This window comes from Cavia porcellus, unplaced genomic scaffold (genome assembly GCF_034190915.1).
Source record: "Cavia porcellus strain 051 isolate PalLab524CR breed Dunkin Hartley unplaced genomic scaffold, mCavPor4.1 scaffold_24, whole genome shotgun sequence".
Lineage (NCBI taxonomy): Eukaryota > Metazoa > Chordata > Mammalia > Rodentia > Caviidae > Cavia > Cavia porcellus.
The window spans coordinates 31,625,036-31,644,338 of NW_026947507.1; the positions used below are offsets into that span (position 1 = coordinate 31,625,036).

The window sequence follows — 19,303 nt, forward strand, 5'->3', positions numbered from 1 at the left end:
CAATAAGATACAACCTTTTAAGACCAATGGAGACCGAAGAATAAAAGCTTGATGGGACTTCAAAGCAAGATGATACTAAATCAGCACTAGCTATTGTGATGTCTTGTTTTCTCCAAAATAGCTGTTCCTACCATCCCATCTTCTCTGCCTCATTTCTGTTGAGCTCTTTTTCTGTTGTTTGTTGTCAGTTTGTCTTCCTCATTTCGCTTTCTGCTCCATTCATTGTGGCCACTCTGCCACTGTTTCTGAAGTCTTGGTATTTTCCTTTTTTAGAATATCCTGCAGTATTCTCTGTAGAGTTGAATTGGTGGTTGCAAATTCCCCTAGTTCCTCTTTATCCTGGAAACACCTTGTTTTTCCATCAATTTCTAGAGACAGTTGTGCAGGATATGTCAATCTTGGCTGGAGGTTGTTATCTTTCAAAGCTTGAATTATTTCCCCCATGCTCTTTGTGATTTGATGGTTTGTGCAGAGAAGTCTGCTGTAATTCTGATGGGTGTTCCCTGGTAAGTGATCTGTTTCTTGTCTCTGATGGCTTTTAGTATTCTCTTCTTATATTGGATTTCTGGAATTTTGATTATTATATGCCTGGGTGTAGCTCTGTTTGGGTTGTAGGTGGCTGGGGTCCTGTATGCCTCATAGATCTGAGTATCTTTACCTTTTGCTAAATTAAGGAAATTCTCTTGGATTATTTCTGTGAATAGCTTTTGTAGTCCATTTGTTTGTGTCCCTTACTTCTTCTTTTATGTTCTTAATTCTTAGGTTGTAGATCCTCTTATCATCTTCTAGTCTTTGTATTATTGCTGTTTGTTTTCTTGTCATTTTTAAGAAGTTTTTCATTTCATGCTCTCATATTACAAGTCTGCCCTCCAATTCAGATAATCTATCCTTAGTTTCTTTCAAGCTGTTATGCCAGCTTTCAATAGAGTTTTTAGTTTCCTGGTAATCTCTTTGAACCTGCTTCATGTATTCTATGTTTTCTCTATTTTCTCCATCAAACAATTCTCCCCTTTTTTTCTGTTCTTCCATTCCACCATCTGGTTTTTCTTGGGCGGTGCTTAGCACTTCTCTAACTATTCTACTTATCTCTTGTTTTATTTCATTAAATACTTCATTTTTAAACTCATTTATGAGGCTCTGGAGATATCGCTTTATGTCTATTGGTGCTGTGTCTGATATTCCATGTTTTCTGTCTTCCTTTGCATTTCCCTTTCCTGGATCAGTGTTCTCAGGATTGAGGATTGAGGACCCTTTCTTGTTCCTTCCTCTTCCCATACTTTTTGTTCCTTCCATACAAGCGAATGTAGGAGGCCCAATCTTTTTCTCTTTATTCGGTTATAGTTTGTTTGAATTACACTGGCTAGGTGCTCCCGCCCAGTGCAGTGTAATAGGGAGACACAGACCTGGGCAGCCTCTGCTGGGCCCGCCCCTCCAGGTCAACCTACTGAAGGCTTCACTGCTAGGGTGCACCTCCAGGTGCTGGGACCTGTGTTGGACTGGCCTACTGGGTCTTAGCGACATCACGCAGGCCAGGCACTCCCCACCAATCCCGCTTGAGAGGGGAATATGTGACTGAAGTCACTGCAGTGCCCCATTCCGGCAAGTCTGCCCAGTCTCAGTATGTCCTTTGCTGGAGCCTCCTACTATATGAGGAGAAAGTGTCCCCTTCCCCCTCACTCACTGCAAGTCGATGTAGGGCTCCCTGCTGGTCCTGCTCTCAACTCCGTTCGCAGATTCCTGCTCTCAGAGCTTTCGCGCGTCTCTCTACCTGCCCTGAAGATTTGGATGCAGCAGCGGCAGCAGGAAATTCAGATCGCGGCCTCCAGTGGTGCAGGTTCTAGCTTCCGCACTGTGATTTTATGTGTTCCTGTTATAGCACCAGGATTGGATTTCCAGTTGGTTTCTCTTAGCTTAGTTCATTCCTGGGTCAGCAGGGTGTATTTCCCCTTGCTTAGGACTCCTCGTACTGCAGCATTCCTGGATTCTAAGCATGATATCTCAAAGAGCCTCTGTAGCTGCTGCTATGTATCCGCCATGTTCTTCTGGAAGTCCGAAACTCAATATTTTGTCCTTGATATTTTATTACCTTAAAACTGCATAGCTCTGCACTAGGAATGTTAATCATTTAAGTAAAGTTGGAAAAATAAGGATTTATATACCTAAATTTACCTTGGTTATCACATCCTGCTTTAAAATTGAGAACACTAAGGTAAGAGTAATTAAAGTTATTTTAAGGGTCTATAGAGATATCCAATTGTCTTGAACTCATCATGGAGCCCAGGTTGGCCTAGAACCTGCAGTGACCTTCCTGTGATTTTCCAACCAAGTGCTGGGATTGCAGGCATGTGTGACCACACCAAGCTAAGATCAGTTTTGGACATGGGAATCTTTGTACAGCATCCCAATGCAAGTATCAGCAGACATGAGATATTTATTCAGTCTGTTAATCTTAGACTCACTGGTTCAAAACTTTAGCTAGTCTTTTACAAAAGAAATTCATTCATTTGACTCTATTAGGATTTTTTCCCTACACACTTAATCATTAATATGAATGTAAGACACTCTATGAGGTCAATTGAAATGCAGATTCTGAAGTAGGTGTGTAGTGTGATAAAGCTATAGTTTCTGCATTTTAACACATTTCTATGATATGCAAAGCTGCATTGTGTCTTGAGTTGGGGGCACCATTAAACAGTGGAAATGGCTTTAAGAATTAGATGGAAGACTTTTCTAGTATGGGTAAAATTTCTCAATCTTTAAAATATATGGAAAACGGTCAACTTGAAAAATTATTTTTCAAATAACTTTCTTCTACAACTATAGTTATACTTTAAAATAGATTTTGCTTTAAATGTTCAGTTTGAAATGTGATCTAGCTTTTAACTGATGAATTCCAAAGCAAAGTCTATCTTAATTTTAATAGTGATCCTGTAAACTACTCAATGTGTAATTTAATTTATTTACTAAGACAAGATCTTGTTGTGTATTCCAGGCTTGCCTTGAACTCACTATGTAGTCTTGGGTGATCTTGAACTTGTGATGATCCTCCTGCCTGGGCATTCAAATTACAGTACTGCAATTATAGGTGTGAGTCATAAGCTTGGCCACTACTTTAAAGGGTTTTGTTAAATTTAGCCTGATGCTGAAAGTTTCAGGTTAAGTTTAGCAGCTGTTAGAAATAATGCAGTAGACTTACAGGCTCCAGGAGTACTGGAGGTAAATTCAGGACATTTTGAAACACTCAAGCACTTAGAAAAAGTACCCATTGTAAAAGATCCATCTATTTCAAAACCAGGGATAAGAACAGCTATTTTTATATTGAAACCCAGAGATTTTCTCCACCTAACAAAAGACTTTAATCTGCAGTAGTAGCTTTTCTCAGATACTATTAATTTAACTGAATGAATTAATTTTATACTGAATAAAGAACTGAGGTACCATTTTAGTATTATCTGTAATGCATCTTCCTTACTGTGATGGTCTCATAAAGCTTTCTTCTTATTTTTTTCTTTCATTCTTCTATTCGAATCGTATTTATAGTATTTGTTACGGTTCTAGTAACTAAAAAAAGAGCTGTGAATTAGAAAAGATACTAGACTCATGAGACTTAAATTATAAGGGAAACCAGAACTAACAGAGAAATAAACAAATGTAATTTCATGTGACCAAAAGCACTATTAAAAAGAAAATAATGATAACAATAATTACGGAGTGATTAGTATGGGGGTATTTATATACTGCCCCATCTGGAAAGCTCTCCCTGGAATGTTATTATTTGAGTAAAATGAGTAATAAATTATGCTATTATGAAGGAAAAAAGGATAGTGAATATGTACCACATGAAATATGAATTTAATAAACTGAAGGTAGATCCAGACTACTAAGCATGTGGCATAAAGAAAGATCAGGTAGAATTCTGAAAACTAAAGCATGCAGTCTAGGTTATATCCTAAGTGCTATTACAAAGGTTAAGGCTTGAAGACCTGGTGGCTCATGCCTGTAAATCCTAGCACTTAATGAGCCTGAACTACATAGTGAGACCCTATCTCAACAAATCAACAACAAAAAAATTTTTAAAAATTACCTGATCTTATCCTCTTTTGCTAAATTTGCCTGCTTTCTTCAATTAACAAATTCATGGCTGTCTTTAGGGGGCCAGTTTAAATACTATACTCTTGTAACACCTTCTGCAGTGTTAGGGCAAGAATTTTAAGTGGTTCCAGTTATCTATCTTTCCTAGGGGCTGTTTCTCCTTTGGTTCAAATTTGAGCCAAAAATGAGTCTTAAACCACCAGATGATGTTCAAGCACTGGTCTGGACTAGACAGACATGGAATCTGATGACTGATCATAACAATCTCTATCCAGAGACCATCCTCAATTTGGGGGATCTTTTTTCCTGTCTTATACTTGTATTTAGTATGGGTCAGTTACCAAATTTTCTTTCTTAAATAGGATTTGTTATGTCCTTAAGAGTGAGTTTTAAAGTTGGTGAAAGTGAAATTTGTGTTGCAGTAGCACTAAATTTAGGAGACTAAATATCCTGGGCACTGTTGTATCACGCTGTTAAGTGACATGTATCAGCATTCATACGTTTCACATCCATGGATTCAACCAACCACTGACTGAAAATATATTGGTTTAAACTGTGTGTATACTGAACATAAACTTTTTCTTGTCATTATTTTCTAAACAGCACAACAACTATTAACTAGCATTTACATTGTTTTAGGTATTACAAGTAATCTAGAATTGACTTATACAGGTCAACTGTTGCAGGTTGTATTAAAATGATATTATATACACTTCATATAAAGTCCTTGAGCAATCTCAAATTTTGACCCTTACACTACTCAAGTGTGTAAATTAATTTATTAAGACAGGGTTGTTGGAACCCTCACTGGATACTTGAGGACAACTACACTACACATAAATTTATATGAAGATCTAATATTGTGAGTGACTCTTAACTTCCCAGTGAATAATTTATTTTAAAAAATGAGCATAATCCTTAAGACAAACATATGCATAATAAACTGAACCAATGAGTTTTAACTTATTAAGAGGGACCAATTCATCAAACTGTAGGTCTAATAAGAAATCAGAAAATTTTGAAGCCTTCCTCTTCCTCAGAACTTTTTGCTTGCCTTCTTTACAATCTAGATTGTTTCGCAGATTAAGCTAATACATTTTAATGTTACTCCATTATTTCTATGAAGCAGTGTCAACCACACTACCAACAAGCAACACCACCATTACTCTCCTTCACGGTGCTTCAGAGAAGGCAAACTGAACAGTTGTTGGTTTCTCACTTTTTTTGTTTTAGATGATTCTTAAATACACGTTCCGACCATAGTTCCATCAACTATATTTCACTTAACTTCATGTAGAGTACTAGAAGTAATTTTTTGAAGATTTTTTGACTCATGATTCTGATATATAGAACCTGGAACGCTTCAGATACCTCCCCCATCCTCTAATCCCGAATACGGGTGCGTCCAGTAGAACTTGCTCATACTCATCCATGGATGAGTCCTACTTTCAGGCTTCGCGATGCAAGCTTGTAAAGGCTGCAGAGAAGACGACGGACTTAGGGCCTCCCGCAGCCCGCTTCCCGAGGCGAGCGCCGTCGCGCCGTCGCGCCGCGTTGCGTCACACGCTTTCCCGGAAGTGCCGCTCAGCAGCGCCGGGGGTGTGTCTCAAGACCTCCGCGTGTAGTTACCTGTGAACGCGGGAGGTTTGGCTCCGAAACTGTAGGGCACGTTGCAGAAGCGTTTTGATCTTCTGTGGCAAGAGTAGTGAGCTTATCTGTAGGCCGAGAAACGTGAGGCGGTTTCGGACTCCGGCGCGGCGCGATGGAGGTGGTGGAGGCCGCCGCTGCTCAACTGGAAACCCTGAAATTCAGTGGCATCGGCCTTGCGGTTGGTGAATGTCCGACGGTAGCGTCTCCGGACTCGGCACGTGCGCCAGGGTCGCGGTCGAGTGACGGATGCCCAGAGAATGAGCTGGCCGTGGAGGCTCAGCCTGCCGGGGATCAGCTGCTGCAGCCCGCCCTGAGCGCCGAGGCTAATGGAAGCTCCACGCCTCAGCCAGAAGCAGCGCCCCAAGGTGACAGCGTCACAGGCCCAGATGCGGCGCCGCCGGCGCAGACCCCGCGCTGCCTGGAGACCTCAGACTCCGACTCGGATTCCGACTCCGACTCTGACAGGTCGTGTGTTTTCGGGCCCTGGATAGGAGCCCAGAGGGTTGCGGGTGTGGGTCCTGGAGGGCGGGGAGACCGCTGATCTCTGGCGCACGTGTGGACGCGTTGCTCAGAAACTCCAGTCCTCACCGCCTTTCACTGGGAAGTACGTTGTGAATGTGAATTTGGGACTCTCACTGCTTTTGGGAATCTCACTGCTTTCCTAAGTTTGCTAGCCTAGAAGGTTAATGTAGTTTTTGGTTAAAATACAGAAAGACTAAAGCTACGAGTTCATTTCTGTGAGTAGTGTTTGGCATATCTCTGTGGTTATAACTTTAAATGTTCTATGTCGTCGGAATTACTTTTTGCCCGTCAAATCTAGCATACTTTCTTGGTTTTTTGGGACTAAATAAAGGATCGCGAAAGGGATTATTTTTTATAACTCTCCCTGGCCTTGCATTCTTGTGGGATAATACTCCAGTACATAGTATGTTATGAAACAACTCTAAACATTGTCTAAGAATTCTCAAGTGTGTTGGTAGGGAGAGTTACCGACTAGGTGAGTAACATAGACACACAGTAGATAGGGCTAAGGCCTTTTGAGGGAAACCAACAACCAGAAGTGGGAATAGAGAAGGATAAAGGATGAGTACAGGAGGAGACTGAGTAGACTGGGCAGAGTAAGTAAGCAAATTATGAACAAGGGTTGATTTCTTGGCAGTTCTAAAAACATCTTGTTGGATTTCTGTGTTCGTGTTACTGGGAAAGTGAAGTAAGTGGTAGGTGATCCTCAGACAAAAAAGTTTTGCAGGCAGAGATTGGGATGTGGTGTGATATTAGAACAATTTAGTGTTAGGACTCTGAATGATAGGAGAAGATGCCAAGTATTTAAGAAAGTCAAGAGCGATGTGTGCAACTTTTAGCCTATTTTAGCTAGGCAATGTTTTGATGCATGTACAGGGTCTCTAGTTTTAGATTCTTGGTAATTCAACATGGTTTTCAAGAAATTACGGTATGATAATCAGACTGTAGTAGTAGTTTGAAAAGAGTGCTATGGAAGAAAGAGAAAGGATCCGTTTTAGAGAAAGTGCTGTTTGTTTTGAGCATATAAAGGACAGAATTTTTCTGAGCAAAGAAGATAGCTCAGACAGTGGCATGTGGTAGTGAAAACACAAGAGGAACTGGGAAGTCATATTGGTATAGGGGAATGAAACTCCTGACCTATATGTCCAGAACGAGTTTGTGTTCTCTAAAATCGAAGAATGAACTTTAGGAACAACGGAGGTTAAGAGCAGAAATGTTTATTGAGGGAAAGAAAGCGTCTGTGTGTGAGAGACAGAAGGGGTCTGGAGTGGGTTGCCAAAGACTCCATATTTTCTTTGGATTTTTATGGAGTAAAATTATGGGATGAGGTGGGTCTGGGAACCAGCAAGGCAGATGGGCATGAGGTGGCACAGACTATGGTCAACCAATAAGTTTAATTGTTCAGGTAAAATTGATCAAATCAAGGACAAATGGGGAAGCCAGTGAGGTAACAAGGGAGCATTCTTATGGGTCAGTGACTTCCTATGGGGGTTGGGATGGTGGCTCTTGGCTTCTCAAGGTGATCCAGATTTAATCCCTAAGGATTATATTTAAGGGTGTGTTTGCATTTGTTTTGTCTTCTATCCTGAGATTGGCCCACAGCCAAAGGTGTGTGTCTCCTCCAAGGTCACCAGACATCTGGTGGTCTGTGCCAGCTTCTTGGAGGGCCTAGCCCTGTCTGACTGCCTGTATTTCTAACTAGCTCAGCTGCCTATAACAATACGAGCTTGTGCGTTAAGCAGAGCCTGTGTGAGAAGTGGTAAATTAATTTGTGGAGGTTACCAGGAACCTGACAGCAAGTGCTCTAAGATGTATATTACAGAAAAAAATTTAAAAATTAAGCTTTCCTGTATGCTTATAGTGGAAAGAATAGTACAAATGATACAACTGCAATCTTGATTTAATAGTTTTTAATGTTTTAAACTATTCATACTGAATTATTTTAGTCATTTACAGACATTATGGTGCCTTATCTTTAAATACTCCAGCATGCATTCTTGCAGACATTCTCTTAGTACTACTAACTATGGCATATATGAAATTAATAATTCCCTCTTAAATATCCAGGCATACTCTGTTCTTTCAAAGCAGGAGCATAAATTGATTAGGATGGAAGGCCATGAGAAGGTTAACAAAACAGCAGTGGGATGATGGAGTGATTACCCTGGGGAAAAACTATTTATAGTATTGGCAATACAGTTATTTGTTATTCAAAGCAGACAACTAGTGAAAGCCTGAAATAGCAGTGGAAAGGAGACAAAGAATGGTACTGATTACCAATTTGAAGAAAAGATTTGTTATTGACCTGTGTATGCAGTTGTCTTAATGTTATTCCAGAGTTCTCCAGTGAATGGATTGAGAACTAAGTTGTGAAATAAAATAGAAGTTCAAGGAGGATTGAAGCAGTTCAGTGAGGAGAATGAACCTTTTTTCTGTTTTGTCTTTAGCTTGCTGGAAGTGTGAGGTTGGTGTTTGTCACTCATGCAGATTAGTTATGCAGCCAAAGATTAGGGGTGGAGATTAGCTGTGTCAAGGTTGGAGTAATGAGGAATTAATCTGCACATGGATGATGACAGTGCATTGGAGTGGAAAAGGTTATCCATATAAAGAATAGAGAGAAAATCAGTATGGGTAGTACACATAAATATAGCACATAGCAGATGTGGGGGCTCATGCCTTTTATTCCAGCTACAGGGGCTGCAGTAGGAGGGTTACAACTTTAAAAGCAGCTGGGGCAACTTTGGCTCTTTGTTTTTTAAGAAGGACTGAGGATGTAGCTTAGTGGCAGAGCACTTGTCTAACAAGCATAAGACCCTGGATACCATCCACAGTACTGCCAAAAACAAGCCAAAAAGAAACCATTAAATGGGCTGAAGTGGAGGAGCACATTACAATTTCTGTGGAAAGTCAAGGCCCGAGAGAGAGAGAGAGAGAGAGAGAGAGAGAGAGAGAGAGAGAGAAAGAGAGAGAGAGACATGTAATTGGTCATGCAGGCATTTCCAAATTGCCTGAAAACAGGGAAAAAACTGTTGACAATTAAGTGTCATCTAGGGTTTTCCTCAGTCATTGTTACTTGCTTATTAGACATGGTAGACTATGCAGTAAATGTAAGAATTTTGAATGTTATTGGTGAACAGAAGATTGCTTACCCAATGTTACAGTGATCTTTGAAATGCTTCCTTTTTAATCAGACCAGCAACAGTAAACAAGGTAAAGTACATAGGTCCTAATTGAATGATAATAATACCAGTGTAATATTTAACCAAGTTTTCACTATTTTCTTCCCTACAGTGAAACAGATTCAGATAGTTCAAGCTCCTCCTCTTCTTCATCATCTTCTTCCTCCTCCTCATCTTCCTCTTGTGTTTCACTGCCTGCTGTGCTATCAGATGGAGAAGATGATTTACAAATTGAGAAGGAAAACAAGAATTTTCCTCTTAAAACAAAAGATGAGTTACTTCTTAATGTAAGTACTTACATTACATTTATTATGCATGCAGTGTTGTACTGGTATTAATTATATTTGGTTTACATCAGATTTGAAGTTTATTCTTGGTTTATTGAGCATGCTTTTGTCATGACTTGATTTTCTTATATTAAAAAGAAAACAGTGACTTGAATGATTTCTGAGGTTACTTCTAACCCTGGCATTGGATTCTTGTTCTTAGTGGGACATCAACTTCGCTTGGATGTGTTCTGATTTTTATTTCCCTTGTAAAATATTCCCAGGCTGAGTTTCAGTGTCAGTAGTAAAGTATTTGTGTAGACTGTGCAAAGCTCCTCAGTTCAGTCTCCAGCACTGCAACAAGAAAGGAGAGAGGAAAGATACTTCATACGTAGATTTGTGGTCTTTTGTCTTTGTATCTTTGTCCACAAGTCTGCAAAGTTTCCTCAGTAGCAACTGAAATCTTTCTAATTGATTGCTTTTACAGAGGTAGAAGATGAAATTCAATGGATTAAACATTTAGAATTTCTATTCACTTGAAATTTTAGAGGTTTTTAAATTATAGTTGGGAAGATGTGTTTATTGTGCAGTGGCATGTGTTGGCATTTGATAGGTTTAGATGACTGAATTAACTCTTACAAGATGTCATTTCCACTTAAACTGTAAAGTGCTAGGTAGAGACTGATGATCTGGCTGAAAGCTGTGGCCCAAGGAGAAAGTCTTTGCAGAATTTCAGAATATAGGCTAAACTGTCTCATACCTCCTTCAATTATTACTAATACTTTTTAGAATATCAGTGATAACTAGTCATAATTATTATGTAACACTTAAACCAATAGGAAAATTTTAGAAAGCTGCAAGATTTGGAGAAAAAAATTGAAAGCCTAGTAGCAATTGGGTGCCTTTTTTTCATGAATGTTTTGGGATTCTGTCAATTATTTCTCTCTTTGTCTACTCATAATAAGAAATTTCCTGTCTCATATATGCTTTATGTGTTGAAAACTTGTATTTATGTGCATTGGTTCGTGTGTTCATGCCATACATGTTGGTATCTCTTAATTGTCTTTAAATGCAAAAGCTTCTGATTTGTAACTGTTTTCTGAAAGTATTGGAAGACGTTTTGATTTCATTTACCTGAATCTTTATAGTCTTTCAAAAGTTCACTTTTAGGGTATAAAAACGTAAGAGGGGTAAAAGATCACAAATAATCCCATCATGCAGAAGGTTAAAGGAGGAGGATTTTGGAACACTTAGGAAAAAAGAGAGAGAAAAGCACAATATTTTTAAAAATGTATACTGTTTTATGTCACAAAGTCTGGAATTTTTATATTAGGTGTCCCTTGAAATATGCAAAATCTTCCATATTTATTTAGAGTTTTTTCTGAGGTAGTGTACCCATATTTTCAGTCTATAATTGGCATGGCACAGGGGCATCACAGAGTAAAACAGTCCAAGACAGGCAGAAAGTAGCAAAGTAAGCAAGCAATCAGTGGCAAAGAGAAGATCACAGCTTTGTTTGTCTCATGTATCTTACCCTGAGGTTAGGTACCCCTGACATCCTTACCTTAGCATTGAACTGTGAATCAATCCCAGTATCGTGTTCTTGATCTTAGCAGCACAAGCTCTAGATCGAGCCATCTCAGAAAAGCCCCACCTAAGACTACAGGAGGCTTTGGAGGAACATCTAGATACAAGCCATAACCCTTAGTCTACCCTAAATTTCTGGCTTAGGTTTCCAAAAGAATATATTACGACTCCTTCATAATTTGAGTTGGGAAACTCAGTAAAGAGAATGGCTTGGTCCTGAGTACTAAGGGTGATGTGACTGACTGCAAGTACTTTGTCTTTAGGACTGTGTGCTTCCTTTCTGTGTTGCTCTAGCACTGGCAGTTTGACCTCTAATACTATTATATGGAAGCCAAGAGGAAGACTTGATGGCTTGCCTGGGACCTAGTGCAGTGTCGAAGAAACCATTGAAGCCAGTGGAGGAAATACTTACATTGCTTACCATTGTTGTTTGTGTCTAGATGTTCCCCCAAACCTGATTACAGCCATGGGTGGGGCTTTGGAGAGATGATTAGATCATGGGGGTATGGTACTTATCAGTGGATTAGTCCTGTAATGAGTTTATAGCTAAGTGTGCTATGTGAGGTGGACCCTAGCTAGAGGAGGTGGATCACTGAGTATGACCTGGAAGGGTCTGTCTGCCTCCCTGTCCCGTGGTTTCTGCTTCCTGCCACCATGCCTTGTACAGTGCCCTGAAACCTCTTAAAACTGTGAGCCAAAATAAACCTTTCCACCTTTAAGATGTGAATGTTGGGTATTGTGTCTTGGTAACAAGAAAGTAATAAAGATACTTGTGCATGGGTTCTGTAGACATCCGTCCTGTTCGCGTGGGTGATTGTGGGAGTGTGAAAGTGTGTGTAAGAAAGTGCAAGCTTGAAAGAGCACATGGGCTAGTGTGATAGGGTGGATTTACCGGAGAACCAGCTGACAGAAAGAAGGTGTGAATGTGTATTTTGAGAAGGGTGGGGACTGATTGTGTTAACAGCTTCATATAAACCTGGACACACTGTCACAGGAAAAAGAGGCTTATGTTTATTCATTTTAGAAGATGCCAAGTAATCAGAGTATACCTTATATAGAGGGAGATACTGGAAAGTGATTCTAGTGATCAGCTTAATTCGACTCATGGTTGTGGACAGGAGAGATTCAGATCACCTCAGAAGAAGGAAAGACTTGCTGTAAACGCAATTGGACTAGAAAGCAGTGGGAACCAAGGTGGGGATTAGACTAGCCTTGCTGTGTCTTTCTATGCCTCTGACATGTTGTCATAGCTCAGTTAATGTCTTTGGTTCTTTCTTTACTAACTGACTCCTGCGTACCCGCAGAGTGTTCTTTAAATGCCAATTTTCTCTGACCTTGGCTCAAAATATGACGTATTTTACTCTCACTTTTCCTGTAAATTAGCCATTTTATATATATATATATATATATATATATATATATATATATGAGGTTTTTTTTTTTTTTTTCTTTCTTTCAGGAAGTCTTTTTATTTAAATGTGACTTTTTAGAAAAATGGCAGCTCATTTTTCCTGGGAAATATCTCTACTCCTAGCAGATGTTCCATTCTTTACCACTTGCTCTAGCTGAGGTGGTGTGTGCTGTTTCCTTCAGGACTCCCGATGCATCACTTAGACTCTTAGACAGTAGAAGTTGTGTGTCTTGGCTCACAAGGGGTGCTCTTTCTCTGTGCTGCCTGTTTATCGGACATCAATATTGCCTCTCTGGGTCTACTTTAAATCTTTTCCATTGTTTGAAAGTTAGATCTAGTCATCCAACTACAGGTTGAGCATCCCTTAGGTTGAGAATCTAAAACTTTTGGAGCAGTGACGCAATACCACAAATGATAAATTCTATGCTAAGAAACTTTGTGCAATAGTTATTAACTATATTATGTGAACTTACCTTTAGGCTGTGTTATCTGAAACAGATGTCATATTTAGACTTGGGATCTATCACCAAGATATCTCAGGTATATCAAACATTATTTGTGTGCAAAAATTCTGAAACACTTCTGATACCAAGCATTTTGGAAAAGCAGTACTCAACCTGTGTTAACTGTGCAGGTTTTAGTTTAATGTAGGCTTATAACCAAATCTTTTTATCCCAAGATTTGGTTATAACTTGATCTAACAAAATGAGGAGGAGGAGGTGGTGAGGGGAAAAGAAAAACAAGTGGGATTAGTGAGCTGTCAGAGGCATTAGAGAAAAGAGCTTTAAGTGGCCTTCCTTGTAATGTTATGGTTATGTAACATGATAAATTTAAGCAAGAGGAATTTTCATTTAGATGTAAACCCTTCTTTAAAGCTGAAGTTTTAGGTTTATGTGTAATTTAAATAGTACCTATAAAGCAACATGCATATTACAGATTTAGATCTCCATTAAACGATAGAGGATTTGTTTCAGTGTTTCAGTGAATTGGAAAGTTAGGCTCTTTTTGAAAAATTTCATCAGCATTCTATGCCATGATCTCTTTGTATAAATATATCAAATGTAATTGAAAACTTAGAATCATAGAAACATTTGGTATTGTGATATTCTGAATTCTTAACCAGAAATGAGTTTTATAAATCACCGTCTATTGTTGTCTTTTCTAAAATATTTAATTTTACTTAATTTTAAATTATGACCTCAGTACTTACTAGGAATAAAAAATGGATAATATTTCAAAGGGCTAATAATGTATGTTTATGTATATAATGTAACATTACTGAGAAAACCTTTGGTGCTGATTAGCAGTTCATAAGAAATTTCACTTACAGTTTGGGGACTGCTTGTGCTATGTTTAAAAGAAGTAAACTGTTTAGTTTGTATGTACTGTATTTTCTTTCTTACACCGGCAGTGCAGACACACATCTTAAGACATCATTAGCATGACTGTAGAAATATCTGGGCTATGTCAAGAGATTAGAAATTGCAGTGACACATTTCATAGGTATGTAATGTCTAGCACCTATCAAATTGTGTTGTACTTTGGTCTCTACTACTACTGACTGAATGTGTTGCTTTCACCCCATAATGTGTTTATGTTTTGTCCTAAGTGAGGCCTCTTTGTTGGTGAGTCTAGATAGGTTTGTAATTACTAAATGCTATCCTAGACTAGTAGTAGCAGTTATTAACATTCTTAAAATGCCCCATAGCTAAGCAGCAACTTAATATGCTTGCAAAGATGATAGTTGTTTCATTGTTAGCGGTCTTTAATACTTACATCTTTTAAAAGCTAAAATTTTGGGGCTGGAGATTTAGCTCAGTGGCGCCTCCTGGCAAGCGCAAGTTTGATCCCTAGTTCCACCAAAAAAAAAAAAAAAAAAAAAAAAAAAAAAGCTAAAATTTTATATTTTAGTGTTAAAAATTATTTCCATAAAGCTTATATGACGCATGAATGATTCTTTAAACTTTAAATAGGTACTATTTCTTTGTTAGAGCAGCCGTATATGTCTTCTGTGTACATGTGATTATTACACAGAAAAGTATGGCTATTTTAGACTCCACCATTGGCCAATAGATTTTAGTAAGTATAGAAGACAGAGACAAATGTGAGGAATGTAGTTGGAAGTGCGAGCATAGCCACACTTACACAGAAAGAAAAATCACACTCAAGAAGTCATGGCAGAATATTAGAAGGATGGTGCTGCACATGTGAATTCATAGGCTTGCACTGCAGCGGTTCATCCACGGTGCAGCTGTGCAAGGGCAGGGGACATTCCCAAGAGGCTAAAGGGACTATCTGGAGAGGGCGTATGTGAGATTAGGTTCATTAAGCTACTAATGGGACAGGTGAGAGTTTAACTGTAGCTCCCTAGCAAGAAGGATGGCTTCTAATGGTGGCAGACTTGACAGCAAGCCTCCGGAAGTGTGCACTGGTGGGCAGACTGGTGGTTATCAGCAGTACAGAAAATCGCTAGAAGTACAATCTTTGAAATGTCCAGAGGTGATCGGCGGTAACATTTACCCTTACCACAGCAAGCTCTGTTCCACAGCTTTTACTGAGGAGGTGGGTGTAGGGGTTATAGATTAGGTTTGGATACACAGTAACATCATTAGCTTGCTTTGCTCTGTGTGTGACCAGCACTGCAAGGTACACATGACTTAGCATATAGGCAGGAAGGCAATTTCTGCAGGTCCCACTAGTTTTCTCTGTACCCTATACCCTTTAGGTAATATTACCGGGATGGCCTGGCCCTTTCAGCTTATGGTGTCTCCCGACTTGGCAAGAGTTTTGGGAAGACAAAAGAAATGTTTGAAGTACCGTATGTGGTGTTAAATGCCGTACTTTTTTCAGCAATACTGAAAGCATCAGGACTTGAACTGAGATTGAAAGATGGGTGAGCTGTGGATAGAAATGTGACAAGTAAAAAGCAGGTGAAAATTTCCAGGAAAGGGTCAAGTCTGTCACATGAGAGTTATTCTTGAGGTTGACTACATAGTTAGAGCACAGGCAATGTTTATTTCTTTATCATTTATAATCTCTATAGCTAACATTGTCAGTTACTGAACCCTTTCTTCACCTTACATTTCAGAAAAATTTTGGCTAGTAATCTATAGCATTTAACAGTTATTTAGCAGCGTTTTTCTCTTACTTAATGATGTTTGAAATCAGTGTCTTAGTGATACCTAGATTCTTCAGTAAATATAAAAGGTGTTCTTTGAGTTCAGTTGATTACTGAAAGTTTCTTTTTCTGTTGAGATTATAATTTTATTTCAGTTTTATATTTGAGTTAATTTTTGAGGATATTTTTATGAACTTTGTTTTTGTGACAGTTTGAGAGAAAAGGGGGTTGAAAACATTCATTAAAAATATAAAGGAATTTTAAGGAATTGTTCACTGTAATATTTTAGGTGACAGTGTTTAATGGACTGCTCTAAGTTTAGCTTCTTATACAACAGGGTAATTAAGTTGATGCTTTTTGGTGACCTAAAGAATAGCTGAATTTCATGGAAAGTCAGCTTTTTCCTTGGAAAAGAAGCTTGGTCATAGGTGATGGAGTGTATAGACCTAATTCATTTTTTTCAATATGTTTTACCAGCCGTAGGAAAAAAAATTCCAATCTTGGCTATCAGTACTCCAGGGATTGGATCCTACTTTCCAACCATATCTGAAAGTGAAGGCTCACCTAATAGCATCAGGTAATCGGCTGCTATGTGCATGTTGTCTGTTTCTGACTAATAGAGGAAAGTGGTCAGATAGTTTCATCCTATGTCCCCTGCTTTTCTCAGTTCTCCCCAACCTGGTTCTAAAAGGAAAGGATTAATTTTTATTTGAAGTGTCTAACTACTTCTCTTACAACCCTCTCCTGTCTGTACTCAGTTTTTGTGAGTGAAAATCTGAATCAAGAGTTTTAAAATAATTTTACTTTAGAAAGGCATCAGATTACTAACCTCTCTCCCCAATAATAAACCCTCAAAGGAGACAAGTCACGGCCATTGTAAAGAACAAATGCCATCTTCTTGGAGGGCCCTTTGAATAGCTCCTTCCATTTTTGCGCTTCCATTTATGTACTCCTTTTTTGACTGTGTCTAAAATTTAATTTTTAATAAGATTTTTAAGGTGTGCTTGTCATTTCAATAGTTTCGTTAACTGTACATCCTTGTAGGTCATACATGAGAGTCAAATGTAATAATATTCTTACAACAAGGGCAGTGATTCTTTCATGGGTATTTCAGAATTGTGGTTAGAATCCTGCATTTTTTATTGCCTTAGTTATCTTTTTACAGAATCATCGCAATTGTTTTGTTCTATTCAGAACTTTTGCTCAGGTTCCTCATTGCTTAGAGATTTAAAAAAAAAAAAAAAAAAAAAAAGGCCTATACCAGAAAGAAAATGACTTGCCTTGGGACATGGAAGTCGGTAGGTTCTAGCTATTGTTGGATTTATTGTCTAGGTAGGAAAAGACAGTAAAGAAGTAAATAAAATGTTAGTAATGCTTCAGAGTAGGAAAAGCAGCATGATAATTTGGTAAAGAATGACTGGATTTGATACATGAGGAGGAACAGATTCAGAATAATCCATGTGAGTGTCTTTTTAGTAGCAACCGGCCTAGGACATTGATCATGTGATCTTTCTAATTACTTTGTAAATAATAATACTGTAGCAACTTTTGTCATATATCAGCTAATGTAAGTTTTTTTATATTGTACTTTCTTAAGACTATATTGCCTCTTTTAAAAAGTGCTTTTGTACTATGAAGTGTGTAGGAAATAAGTGAATTTTTAGTATGTTTAGTTTTAGTAGCTCACTTGCTAAATGCTATGTGTGGCAATTTAGATTTCTGTGCAGCCTTTTGTGAGGGGCTAATAATATCAATTCTTCACTACTCCTTGTAATTACATATAGAAATGCTGGATAAATATGCCCTAAAAATCTTAACTTTTATTGTGATTTTTAAATCAGCAAATGTTTTGTAATATTAATTTCTTTTGCATGATAGTACATATCCGTATCTATAGTCATAGATAATGTATATCCAAAACAAGTGTTTACTTGCATTTGCTTTTGAGAAATAAATTAAAATATAAATTCCTCACCAGTCTTCATCCCAAGTGAAGTGTTTGCACAGTCATGAAGATCACATAGTGTGCTGAGTGTGGTGGCACAGCAATAATACCAGCACTCTGGAAGGCCAGGGGAAGATAATTCCAAGTTAAAGCCCAGCTTAGACAAATTTAGTGACTTAATGAAATAAAATAAAAGGGCCTATGAATGTAGCTCAGTGTGAAGGCTCTGGGTTTAATCCCAGTATCTTAAAAAAAAAAAGCAAGAAGGAAAGAAAGCCGTGGTGATATGGTGCGTGCAGTTGCAGTGTCCTAAGGTCATACATGCACAGCAGATAGGGGGTGGGCTTATGTTTTCTAACAAGGGCTCTTTCGATGTGTGACAGTATTAGGGTCGCCCCATCGATCTTTCTGGGCCACCGCATGGAGCAGTAATGAGATGTTTTATATCCATGTTGTCTTTAATACTCAAGGAATAGAGCACTTTTAATATGACAAATATAGGAGACTTTAAAAATTTTATTTCATTTCCATTAATTAAGCTTAAACTTACGTAAGGAAATGTAGTGCCTCATGTGAGGTCTCTGACATGAAAGCTCTCTTCCCATTGCTCATCCTTCCTTTCACAGTGGTAAGAGGGTAATCCAGGCTCATAGCTTAGTCTTCCTAACCGTCATTAAGTAGGCTTGTCTCCAGTTTACAGTACACATGAGTTTTGCTTGTTATACATGATGAAGAGGTTTCTTTTTCAGTCTTCATCATTTTTCTACTTTTAAATTTCTTGATTTCCTGGTATGCCATTTATTTTTGATTTTTAAATCCCGTGTATAGTGTCAAAACAATGATGTCCTTCAGTGTGTGTTCTGGCTATCTTTTTTTTTTTTTTTTTTTTTTTTTTTTAATCTTTATTGGTATCTGTGTGTTTCTCTCCTTTGTCACATGTGCACAAAGTGATGGAAGCCATGATGTCACACACCTGTAATCCAGCACTCTGGGAAGCTGAGGTAGGAGGACTGCAAGTTCAAGACCAAACTGGGGCAATCTAGAGACTTTGAGAGGAGACTGTCTTCTCAGAGTCATCTCTTCAGACTCAAAAAAAACTGAAGTGATTTTTTTTTTTCCTGTAAAGCAGATTATGCAACCAAGATTTACTTAATATTTTACAAGGGGCTGCCGTGCTATCAGCGAGCCAGGAGTTAATATAATCATTGTAATAGTGCTTGCTACTGTAAACCAGGGCTATCTGTGCATCAGTCTAAGGACTTTTTTTCTTTGAAGACTACCTTTTTAATTCTATTTTTGGGAAGCTTGGATTTGGGTCTTTCTCATTCCTTGACTATTCTGTGTTGAATTGTATTTTCATTTTCTGATTTCTTCTTTTTCTAAAAGACTTTGACTCTGAAATTTTTGGTTAGCTCTTGTATAAGGTGGGTTCATTCATTTCATAAATTCATAGTGAGCACCAGTTTGATGCTTGCCACCTTTCTGAGTGCTGTAGCCATGAGCATCAATGGCCAGGTTCCACTTATTACCTGA

The 19,303-nt window shown here is 38.4% G+C and overlaps 1 protein-coding gene across 1 annotated transcript in view; it reads left to right on the forward strand.

Annotated features, from left to right (window-relative positions):
* The first annotated feature begins 5,669 nt into the window (after positions 1-5,669).
* Positions 5,670-19,303, forward strand: part of Naf1 (nuclear assembly factor 1 ribonucleoprotein) — a 43,379-nt gene continuing 29,745 nt past the window's right edge. The window contains exons 1-2 of the mRNA XM_003479333.5: positions 5,670-6,207; positions 9,556-9,730. Of these exons, the coding sequence (XP_003479381.1) occupies positions 5,855-6,207; positions 9,556-9,730 (528 nt within the window). The 5' untranslated portion in view covers positions 5,670-5,854. The remainder of the gene's footprint in view (positions 6,208-9,555; positions 9,731-19,303) is intronic.